Source organism: Leuciscus leuciscus (genome assembly GCF_965113295.1).
Source record: "Leuciscus leuciscus genome assembly, chromosome: 2".
In the NCBI taxonomy this organism is placed as follows: domain Eukaryota; kingdom Metazoa; phylum Chordata; class Actinopteri; order Cypriniformes; family Leuciscidae; genus Leuciscus; species Leuciscus leuciscus.
The window spans coordinates 4935548-4948339 of record NC_138726.1 but is presented as its reverse complement, the minus strand read 5'-3'; the positions used below and the strand labels follow the sequence as shown (position 1 = coordinate 4948339).

At 37.4% G+C, this 12792-nt stretch overlaps 1 protein-coding gene across 11 annotated transcripts in view; it reads left to right on the top strand.

The window, feature by feature from the left end:
* The window catches only part of myo9aa (myosin IXAa), a 174376-nt gene that overhangs the window by 125650 nt on the left and 35934 nt on the right, over positions 1 to 12792 (top strand). For all 11 annotated transcript variants that reach the window (XM_082160882.1, XM_082160891.1, XM_082160888.1 and 8 more), the window contains 8 exons: positions 1031 to 1150; positions 1802 to 1841; positions 2942 to 3064; positions 5899 to 5979; positions 6072 to 6182; positions 9269 to 9394; positions 9531 to 9680; positions 11909 to 12216. In XM_082160882.1, coding sequence (XP_082017008.1) covers positions 1031 to 1150; positions 1802 to 1841; positions 2942 to 3064; positions 5899 to 5979; positions 6072 to 6182; positions 9269 to 9394; positions 9531 to 9680; positions 11909 to 12216 — 1059 coding nt within the window. The remainder of the gene's footprint in view (positions 1 to 1030; positions 1151 to 1801; positions 1842 to 2941; positions 3065 to 5898; positions 5980 to 6071; positions 6183 to 9268; positions 9395 to 9530; positions 9681 to 11908; positions 12217 to 12792) is intronic.

The following is a 12792-nucleotide window of genomic DNA, read 5'->3' as shown; positions in this document are numbered from 1 at the left end:
AAGTATATATTTTATACTAATATATAGAAGCTACACAGTGTCAAACACTAAACTAAACACCCTCATGGTAACACATGACATTTTCTTATTTCACTTCCAAAAACTGTAAATTTAACGGTATTTTACTGTAAAATTACATTACATGTATGGTTACAATAGATCTATCACAGTTATTCATCGTATATAGTACGAAAACTTTCTGATAACCAATTAACAGTTTTTCACCGTAGCATTTTTACAGTCTTTTACCGTTAAAATCACGATCATGTTTTACAGTGTGTGTGCAGCGCACAAGTTAAAGGGATGTTGAGAGATGATGTTGAAAGATTGTGAAAGGCTCCATCAGCTGCTTGCTTTGGTAACTGCGACTTACTGAGTCTTATAGCAAGAAAGCATCTAAACAAAAAGCAGAAAGTTGCATGATACTGAAACCATAATGTCTTTGAAACCCGTTAAGAGTCACAGTTTCCAATTACATCAAGTCAAGTAAAGTCACCTGTGTGTGTATGTATATATATATATATATATAGAGCCGCTCTGGAGAAAACAGTGATGTCATCGTCCAGCTCAGTTCTCATATAATGGTGTCAATGCAGACAGATCAATAATATTGTTGAATATTAAGTGTCCCCAACTAAGCAAGCCAAAAGGCGACGGTGGCAAGGAACTAAAACTCATGTGACAGAATGGAGAAAAAAACCATTTGATCATTTGAGTTTCATGAACATGGTTTTGCATTCAGTGCAGTTTGAGGAGTTGTCTCTGAGTTAGAGAGATGTTGTTGTGTGTATGTTTAACATGCATTTTACGAAAGCACAATGTTTTGTTTTGATTGTAAGTGTAACGCATACAAAAGTAGACCTTTTACAGTTTCTTTTTTCATATTTCTTTTGTCCGTATGACCATAAATGACGGAGTATTTGAAATTTGGTTTTGCATTCATTGCAGTTTGAGGATTAGATGTTGGTGTGTGTGTTGTGTGTGTGTGTGTAACATGCATGTTTTTGTTTTTTTGTGCTGTCCCTGTCAGAGATGTGTGGAACGGGAGACAGAACCGCCTGTCGTCCATCGGATCCTTCAGTGAGGAGGACGGGATCTTCATAAACTCCACGAGCAGTAAACTCCTGGAGCGAGCCCACGGCATCCTCATGTGAGACTCACTGCTGAAACAACAAAATAAGGCTTTGTTTCGGTCATCTCATGTCTCTATTTTATAGCGAGATATCCACGTGTAATAGGGCTGCACAATATATAGAAATTATCAAAATATCGCAAATGTATATATTGCAACGGCTTGCAATAACTGGGGTCATGAACTAAATAATAGCTGAATGAATTATTCAGCTGGCTGAATAACTTTTGTAGCTTTAATAAGAATCAGGATATATTTAATTCATACAGTGAAAACTAAGCAGTGTTTTATTTTCACATTTGATTATTCAGTTTGTGTTGTTAAATAACCCTAATGTAGGATAACCTGAACCCCTGAACCCCGTGGTTTACACTGATGTTAAAGTAACACTTCTTACGCTACAGTAAAACACTGATGTTCACTGTCAGAAGCTGGAGGGATGTTTTCTTGTCACAGAAAGAATGTGAAACACACATGTAGGTTATATCATTTTCAATATATTGGAAAGATCATTTGTTTATTTTACACAGTTTAAGCATTATAGTATCGCATATCGAATATCTCATTATTCTTCAATATAGTGCAGCCCTAATCTTTACACTCACTGGCATCTCATACACACGAGGAATATCAGAACCACTGTTATTAATACTTCTTTTTCTTTTTCAGGAGAAATAAAAACTATAAGATGAAGCCCAGTCTTCCTAAGGTGTGAATCCCATAACATGCTTTTTTAATTTGATTTAAAAGCACTTCATGACAATTCTGTTATGATCTACTCATGTTGTCCAAACCTAGTGTTTTTGTTGTTTTTTTGTTTTGTTGTTCTGATGTGGTGGTGTTGTGTGTTGTTGTGCTGTTTTGTGATATTGTGTTGTTGTCTTGCGGTGTTATGTTGTTGTTGTCTTGTGTTGTTGTGTTTTGTTGTGATGTTGTTTTGTGTTGTTGTGTTGTCTTGTATTTTATTGTTTTGTTGTGTTGTCTTTTGTTTTGTCTTGTGTTTTGTTTTTTGTTAATGTTTTGTGTTGTTGTCTTGTTGTTGTGTATTGTTGTGTTGCCTTGTTTTGTTGTTTTGTCTTGTTGTTTTGTTGTGTTGTCTTGTGTTGTTGTTTTGTTGTGTTGTCTTTTGTTTTGTCTTGTGTTTTTTGTTTTTTAATGTTTAGTGTTGTTGTGTTGCCTTGTGTTTTCTTGTGTTGTTGTTGTTTTGTTGTTGTCTTTTTGTTTTGTCTTGTGTTTTTGGTTTTCTTAATGTTTAGTGTTGTTGTGTTGCCTTGTGTTTTCTTGTTTTGTCTTGTGTTGTTGTTGTTTTGTTGTTGTCTTTTGTTTTGTCTTGTGTTTTGTTAATGTTTTGTGTTGTTGTGTTTTGATTCAGTTTGATTTTTTTTGTAAAACACAAAGAGAGATATTTAGCAAAGTGTCCATAATGAGATTTGCACTAGAGTGGAAGGCAAATTTGTTAGAATTTTTTTAATGTTGTGTTTTCCCCGTTCACATGGCATCAGAAAACGTGGAATATTGCACCATATAATGAATTGTTTGTCCTTTTTAAAGCTTGATAGCTGCACTCACTGTGTAAAATGGTCATGAAGGATTTATTTTTATTTTTAAATGAACCATATTTTCGATCGCCATTTCCAGAATTGACTTTTTTCTTGTTTTTTTCTTTACACAATCTCCTTTTGTGTTCCATGAATGTTCATATGGGTTCGGAGCAACATGAGGTTCTGTAAATGACACTGTCCCTTTAACAGATCTGAATATGCTTGTGACCGTGTGTGTGTGTGTGTGTGTGTGTGTGTGTGTCTACAGCACTTTCTGGATGTCAAGTCTCTGAAGTACCTGAGTAACCTGACGTTACACGACCGCATCACAAAGTCCCTGCTGCACCTCCACAAGAAGAAGAAACCCCCGAGTATCAGTGCCCAGTTCCAGGTCAGATCTCACGCCTTCTCTCTTAAAGTTTTCTGAATCATGTCTGTGTTGTGTAACTATGCTGTAATTTCCACCCTGTACAGCCCAGTAAAAACCCAAATTAATGACATCATGTCTATCTTTGATGCAATAACACTTTTATTTGCTCTGTCTTTCCAAAGTCTTTTGTTTTGGTTTCACTAGAAAAAAACAACTGCTTGTTAAAGTCTATGATTCATAACATTAAAAACTTTATTTCTGAACCACCAAACACGTGAACAGAGTTTCCACTGCATCTCAAATCAACTTATATTTTGTGGTGATCTTTTTTAAAGATGTCCGAAATAAAATGGCTAAATTCTATATTTAGAAGATATAATGAAATAATATTTTCACACATTTGGTATAAAAGTTAGGATGGAAAGTGATATTTGTCTTTATGTAATCATAATTTTAAACATATACATTTATTATGGATTGTCATAATTTAAGATTGAAAGTCTGGGTCAAGAAACAGTAAAAATCTAGTGAAATAAAAAATAAAAACAGACAAAAATACATTAGTCAACTTTTGAAGTGGATCAAAAAAGTTCATTTTTCAGTATTTCCAAAATAGTTTTAATACAACATTTATGTTACAAAAAAAATGCATATGTTAAACTAATATATGTAAATTTAAAAACAGAAATCTTGAAATCTTTTTCTTTCAAAAAATCAAACCCCCTTGTGACAGAATGACGTTTCCCTCCCGTGTCTCAGACTGGGACAGAGAGCCGGAACGTTCACTCGCTCTGCAGTTCTGGGGCGTCGGGCATAATATAATCATAATTTTAAACATATAAATGTATTATGGATTGTCATAGTTTAAGATTGAAAGTCTAGGCCGGGCAAGACACAGTAAAAATGTAGTAAACCAAAACCCCAGTAAAATCTAGTTGGGGACAAAATCTACAAAAAAGTAGTTTGCAAATGCTAAATGAGTACATCTAAATGTATAAACTGAAATGTTGAAATCTGTTACTTAAAAAAATAAATAAAATCAAAGCCCTTGTGACACAAAGTGTGTGTAGTTGTGCAGTAAAAAAAGCAGCGTTGTGTGACAGAATGACGTTTCCCTCTCGTGTCTCAGACCGGGACAGAGAGCTGTAACACTCACTCACTCTGCAGTTCTGGGGCGTCTGGCACAAGGCCTGCACTGATGTGTGGATGACCTCACTTCCTGTTCTGTGTAGATCTCACTTTGGGAAGGGAGAGTAAATTCCTGACCACCAAAACAGCTGCTTTCCTCATGTCCTCTGTTTAGACAGATACAAGCATGGAAACATTGACAGGCACACACATGTCTTTTTTTAAATATAATCCTGCAACGCTATCAGCTCCTCCACGTCCCCCAGCTCCACCTGCCTAGATCTGCTACGGCATCTATGCAACGCTATCAGCTCCTCCACGTCCCCCAGCTCCGCCTGCCTAGATCAGCTCCTCCACGTCCCCCAGCTCCACCTGCCTAGATCTGCTACGACATCTATGCAACGCTATCAGCTCCTCCACGTCCCCCAGCTCCACCTGCCTAGATCAGCTCCTCCACGTCCCCCAGCTCCACCTGCCTAGATCAGCTCCTCCACGTCCCCCAGCTCCACCTGCCTAGATCAGCTCCTCCACGTCCCCCAGCTCCACCTGCCTAGATCAGCTCCTCCACGTCCCCCAGCTCCACCTGCCTAGATCAGCTCCTCCACGTCCCCCAGCTCCACCTGCCTAGATCAGCTCCTCCACGTCCCCCAGCTCCACCTGCCTAGATCTGCTACGGCATCTATGCAACGCTATCAGCTCCTCCACGTCCCCCAGCTCCACCTGCCTAGATCTGCTACGGCATCTATGCAACGCTATCAGCTCCTCCACGTCCCCCAGCTCCACCTGCCTAGATCTGCTACGGCATCTATGCAACGCTATCAGCTCCTCCACGTCCCCCAGCTCCACCTGCCTAGATCTGCTACGGCATCTATGCAACGCTATCAGCTCCTCCACGTCCCCCAGCTCCGCCTGCCTAGATCTGCTACGGCATCTATGCAACGCTATCAGCTCCTCCACGTCCCCCAGCTCCACCTGCCTAGATCTGCTACGGCATCTATGCAACGCTATCAGCTCCTCCACGTCCCCCAGCTCCGCCTGCCTAGATCTGCTACGGCATCTATGCAACGCTATCAGCTCCTCCACGTCCCCCAGCTCCGCCTGCCTAGATCTGCTACGGCATCTATGCAACGCTATCAGCTCCTCCACGTCCCCCAGCTCCGCCTGCCTAGATCTGCTACGGCATCTATGCAACGCTATCAGCTCCTCCACGTCCCCCAGCTCCACCTGCCTAGATCTGCTACGGCATCTATGCAACGCTATCAGCTCCTCCACGTCCCCCAGCTCCACCTGCCTAGATCTGCTACGGCATCTATGCAACGCTATCAGCTCCTCCACCTCCCCCAGCTCCACCTGCCTAGATATGCTACGGCATCCATGTATGTCTATTTATGCAGCAGCGGCATATCTAACATGCTCACAACAGTGTGTCTGTGTATCTATTAGCAGTATCAAGTCCATACTTGCTCTGCAGCAGCAATAATCAAGGACAGCAGCGTAAATATAATCCACCAAGACCAAATACATTAACATTGCCATGTTCAATCTCATGCTATTCCGAGAGTTAAATAGGGCTTCATTGTCCTTTTTTTTTTTTTCTTTTTCTTTTTTTTTTAGAATATAAATTTGTATTTTTCAGTTTTATATTTATTGGGTTTGATCTATGACATGCTGTTGATTTCCATAAATCTGCTTTATTTATTTATTTGTGGTGTTTTGCTCCATTTAAGGCCTCTCTCAACAAGCTGATGGAGACGCTTGGTCAATCAGAGCCGTACTTTGTGAAGTGCATACGATCAAATGCAGAGAAGGTGTGTGTGTCGACGTGAACGCATCATATCTCGTGTATACATTACATGCATTTCTGTTTTTTACTGTTTGACGTGTCCTTGCTGCTCTTCAGCTGCCGCTGCGGTTTAATGATGTCCTGGTGCTGAGACAGCTTCGCTACACCGGCATGCTGGAAACCGTGCGGATCCGACAATCTGGCTATAGTATCAAGTACACTTTTCAGGTGAGACTGACACACACACACACACACACTGATCTCTCCTAAAGAAACACTTCAATCTCAAGCCTGAGTCTACAAATATGATTTTGTGGGATAAAGAGTTTTTAAATGCTTTTGAAAGAAGTCTCTTCTGCTCACCGAGGCTGCATTTATTTGATTAAAAATACAGTTAAAGAGTTAAATAATTGTATTAATATACAATACAATATATTAATATGTATAATTGTGAAATATGCAAAATAAACTGTTTTCCTTTTTTAAATATATTTTCAAATGTAATTTAGTCGTGTGATGGCAAACCTGACAATCATTCTAATATACTTATTTGGTGCTCAAGTAACATTTTTGATTATTATCAATGTTGTAAATAGTTTTGCTGCTCAAGGTTTTGTGGACACATGCTACATTTAGATGATTCTTTGATGAATAGAAAGTCCAAAATAAATCAAATGTTTAAAAGTAAAGTTTATTTATATAGCACATGTCATACACTATGGCAATTCAAAGTGCTTTACACAGAAAGGAATTAAAATGATCACAAAATAAAAGCAAGGAAAATTAAAACCGTTATAAAAGGAATTAAGAGATATATGATACAGTTATAAAATTTATTAAAAGAGTAAAAAGATGATATATAGATAAACTTCTCATCTGCCAAAACACCGGTGTATCATATTTTTCACAACTCCCAGTTTTACTGAGATTTTCCCATGGTGTGATTACACTGTGTCTTTTACAAATTCCCCATGGTGATTACAAAATTGAATGCATCCAGTATTATTATCTTAAAGTCCCGGTGCAGTCAATCATTTTATTCTTTGATAATCTAAATTACATATTTAAATGCTTCTTCCTGTGAAAATAATTTCTTCATGCTTTGAATTAGCTTGAATGTAACTCCACACCCTTGCCTCATTTAGTATACACGGGCTCATGAATATGCAAATTAGACCCGCCTCCACTCACTCACAGCATCTCGGATTACCTGATCCTCTCGCTCAGCTTTACTGTAGTAAACGCTACACAGAGACAATTGGTTTAATTCAACCATTTGTGTTTGAACCAGAAACTGATTTAGAAGAGGAAGAGCGAATAATACAGGATCGTCTACAAGTCGATGTATCAGAATTGTAGTGTGTTTTATGTACGTCAGGCACAGAACGGTAATTGATATGATTAGCTTTTTGCTTGACTGTTATCAAACAGCTAATAATGTGTTGCTAATGTTACACAGACCATGTTCCTGTTCACCATCTTAGAGTCAGATAGCTGCCCTTCTAATAATCAGCATCCTTAGAAACACTCTGAATGTCAGTGGAGAAAAGCATATAGTTTATGATCATAACATCGTAAAAGACTGAGACTGTCTTTGGTTTTAAGGAGAAAATACTCAGCAATGGTGTCGACTTATGAATTTACACATGGTTTGTCTTAAAGCAGATTAAAAACACCACATAGACATATAAACAACATGACTTGATTTTCACCTCAGGGACCTTTCTGATTCCTTATCCTTCTTTTTTGGAGTTCCAAAGCTGGAATCATTATTTCCCGTTGTCATTTCCTGTCCTGGGTGTGGCCGTCTGGGGATGAATGTGGTGTTTTGGCCTTTTCTACCATCTGAAACATGAATTCAGCCCAGACACACAGCATCATGCAGTTAATGCTAATAGAATTTGTTTATACCCTAATGACTGACAATTCAAACAGAGTTATCTCTCTTTTCAGTAATTCATAGTGTTTGTTAAGGCAAGCCTTACTATTACTATTGTTTATGTAAGGGTTAATGCCCGACGAGGTGTCCATTGTGAGGTATTAATGGACGACGGCGAGGCGTGAACCGTCCGACGCCCGCTTATACCATGGTCGCTTGCCAAATAACACATTTTTAAAACATTAGTTTATGTTTTAATTAGTTTTACAATCGAAATCTAAAGTTTTTACAAACAATAACTTGGTTTCCCTGGTTACGCCTGACGGTTTATTTAGCAACCGGAGATATTTATAGTCCGCTCGATTTATAGTCCGTATAGATGCTTTGACTGCCTGTTGCTATGGTTACTCACAGCTGATGTAGCCAGCGCATTTATTTATTAATTTCGAACGGTAAACAGTCAGTTTCACCAGAACTCCTTTACTAGGCGTCCTCTATCACTTTTTAATGGACACCCTGCAGCCAATCAGAATCGAGTATTCACCCAGACCATGGTATAAATCGAGAACAATGGCCTTCACATGAATGTGGGACTTGAGGGTCTGTGTACTTTTGTGTGCATTACTTTGCCCTTAAGACAAGAAAAATGTAAATATATATATATTTTTTTATATATTTTTTTTAAATACCATGTTAGATATTACAATTGAAACCAGAACCAGGGTTCATACGCAGAAAATGCAATTTTGAAATGGAAAATGTGTAGGAACCCTGCAGAACCGTGCACACAAAATAAAGTATAACCGTAAGACCATAAGGTTCATTAGTTAATGTATTAACTAACTTGAACTAACAATGAGCAATACATTTGTTGCAGTGTTTATTAATCTTTGTTAATGTTAGTTAATAAAAATACAGCTGTTCATGTTAGTTCACAGTGCATTAACTAATGTTAACAAATATAACCTTTGATTTTAATAATGTATTAGTAAATGTTGAAATTAATATTATCTAACGTGAATAAGTGCTGTAGAAGTATTGTTCATTCTTAGTTCATGTTTAACTAATGAACCGTGTTGTAAAGTGTCACCGTATAACCTTTATTAAACATTTTGAAACATGAGTGCCTTCGCCTCCTCCAGTAATTCCTGTAAGATATGAAGTGTGTGTAGTTATCTGACTTCACAGAGCCTCTCTCTCTCTATAGTCTGCAATAAAAGTGGCCAGGAATAATTGCATACACACACAACGGCATCCCAGACTGTCCACCCCCGGGAGACTTCATCCCAGCACAGTGATGCTAGTGTTCTGCGCTTTTAGGCCGTAATGAGAAATGTCACTTCCTGGACACTTCACAAAGTCAATGTGTGTGTGTGTGCGCCATCAAAGAAATAGATTGGTTATGGTGGCGTAAAATCTGTTTTATGCCCTCCAGGATTTTGTTCGACACTTTCATGTGCTGTTACCCGAGGGAAGCGACCAGGCCCGTCAGGAGCCCATCAGACGGTACCTGAGCCAGGTGGACCTCTCTCCCGAAGGGTTTCAAGTGGGCCGAAGCATGGTACGATCATAGGACTTAATTAAATTCCTACAGTGTAACTTTTTCTGATGCCTTTTGGATGACACATCCTGTCCATTCATGGCTAGCCTGGTTGTAAATGTCCAGTATTGCGTGTGTGTGTGTGTGTGTGTGGCAGGTGTTTCTCCGTGAAGTTGAGCGTCAGCGACTGCAAGATCTGCTCCATCAGGAGGTGCTGCGTCGAATCGTCACTCTTCAGCGGCGGTTCAGAGCTCTTCTGGAGAGAAACGGCTTCATCAGAATGAGACAGGCGGCTTGCCAGATACAGGTACGTCTCGGCTTACCAACTCACATTTCTTTTGTGACAGTGATGTTTTAAACGGAAAGCCTGGAAGTATCAGGAGTGTTATTGCTAGTTTAGTTGCATAAATAAAAGATTAATTTTTTTATTAATTTTTTTTATTGGTAATGTATTTTTTTTGTAGTTTAATTAAATTTTTTTCTGTTTAATGATGATAAAATCATTATCCTGATAATCATTATCCTGGAAGTATCAGGAGTGCTATTGCTAGTTTAGTTGCATAAATAAAAGATAAAAAAAAAAAAGTTTAATTGGTAATGTATTTTTTTTTTTGTAGTTTAATTAAAAAAAATTCTGTTTAATGATGATAAAATCATTATCCTGATAATCATTATCCTGGAAATATCAGGAGTTCTATTTTAGTTGCATAAATAAAAGTCATGTTTTCTTTTTTAAATTGGGAATGTATTTTTTGTAATTTTATTCAAAAATAAATAAATTTATAAAGTTTAATGATAAAATGATTATCCTGTTATCATGAATGACTGGAAACTCATTGAAGTCCATTCATTGGGCAGAAGGTGTGGGAACCTTGTCTATAGTGTCTGGATTAGATTATTGACATGTAAACATCGGAAGTACTTGCAGAAATAAAGGATTTAGTATTAAATAAATATTATTTTAACTCTGAATATGAAGTGTTTGTTCCATCATTCAAGGTATTTTATTTAAAAAATAGCTGCATTTACCCTAATAATCCGATTGTAATTGGATTATAAACCCGTACCACGTCATGTAACCACATCAATCAGAATGATTTGGCCTAATCCAATTAAAATCGGTGTAAGATTGTAAGTGGTGGTTTATATCTTTTCTGAATCCGATCGAGAGGACATGCAAACACTTGATCGGATTGAAACCCGAATCTGGGAAGTTCTGCACATGTGCAATGATGTAGAAATGGCGAAATGACATATGACGTGTGGAACGAGTTTCTTTTGAAAGAATCATTGTCTGTGAATTGGAGCAGAACAACGTCCCACCAGTCCTTGTTTCTGTCTCATTCACAGACGCCTTGTGTTAGATGCAGGAAGATTGATAAATATAAGCAGCACAACACAACGGTTCATGTGCTCGTCATCTCCTAATTAAGACCTGAAATAGATTGATATTAAGTCTGCTCTTTAAAACAAACTAAAAAAAGAAGCAATTTAGGACAGTAGTATCTGCAAACGGAAACTGTATATTTGTGCATGTGTAAAAAAATTAAATAAAAAAAAGGGTACTGGGCAATGATTAATCGCATCTAAAATAAAAGTTAGTTTTTACATTATATATGTGTTTGTACTGTGTATAATTATGTTGTAAGTATAAATGCATACATATGCATGTACATAGTTTTTAAATGTGCATGTATATACTGTATATACATTTATATATCAATTATATTATAATATAAATACAAATATTTGATATATAAATAACACATTTTCTTAAATATATACATGCATGTGTGTGTATTTATTTATATATATATATATATATATATATATTTTTTTTTTATATTTAAAATGTGTATATATATATATATATATATATATATATATATATATATATATATATATATATATATATATATATATATATATATAAAATAATTATACACAGTACACACACACATATTATGTAAACACAAACTTTTATTTTGAATGCGATTAATCGTTGCCCAGCACTAAAAAAAATCAAATCAGATTTAAAGCTTGTGACATATAATGAATGAATTCATTCTGATTGAAATAAAAACATCAATGTAAACGTAGCTAATGTGGATAGACTTGCTCTTCAGTATTGGAAGTCTATAACATAAATGGATCCTAAAACATTCTTCCCTAAACTAAATAAAAACACTATTCTTAAATAAAGAAAATAAAAAGATAAACACTTTTAGTTCATAAATGACCTAAAAAGCATGCAACTCCTGTATTTATATTACCTCTAATCCGCCAACAATACATGCAATTGTATCACCACCTTACTGGAGTTCAGCATTGGAAGTCTATGACATCAATGGATCCTTTTTTATTATTTGTTAATATTATAAATATTTACATTGACGTCTTGGCATTTCCTCAAAGTAGTAAAATAACTGTTTAGTACTGATTTTCTAAAAAGTGCATGTGAAAAAAGCCTTTTTTCTGTCTTTGTCCTAAATGCATGTGACCCAGTATCTCTCTCTTTGCTGTTGTCTGGTATAGAGCTGGTGGAGGAGCGTTCAGTCGTCTCAGATTGACAGCAGGCTCGAGTATGAGACGCGTGTCCAGCACGAGGCAGCGGTGTGTGTTCAGTCGGCCTGGAGAGGCTTCAGAGAGAGGCGTAGACTCTTGCTGTGGAGAGAAGCAGTCGTGCTGATCCAGAGAAACTGGAGGCTGTGTCGACGGGAACGAGCGGCTCTCCGGATCCAGACTGAATGGAGAAGGTACAGGACCAGAGAGCTTTACCTCAGGCAGCGGGACGTCACCATCCGCATGCAAGCAATGGGTCGAGGATATCTGGCGAGGCAGAGGTACGCTTTCTGTAGAGGGCTTCACTGTTCAGACAAATTGCTTAGTAATTTATGAGTAGTAGTTCACTTTAAAATGAAAATTAGCCCATGATTTACTCACCCTCAAGCCATCCTAGGTGTATATGACATTCTTCTTACAGACGAATACAGTCGGAGTTATATTAATACATAAGCGTCAATAATAGACGGGCAGTGGATTGCAACCATCAGATTGAAGCTCAAAAAAGTGCATCTATCCATGATAAAAGTGCATCTATCCATGATAAAAGTGCATCTATCCATGATAAAAGTGCATCTATCCATGATAAAAGTGCATCTATCCATGATAAAAGTGCATCTATCCATGATAAAAGTGCATCTATCCATGATAAAAGTGCATCTGTCCATGATAAAACTGCATCTATCCATCATAAAAGTGCATCTGTCCATCATAAAAGTGCATCTGTCCATCATAAGTGCATCTATTCATCATAAAAGTGCATCTGTCCATCATAAAAGTGCGTCTGTCCATGACAAAAATGCATCTTTCCATCATAAAAGTGCATCTATCCATCATAAAAGTGCATCTATCCATCA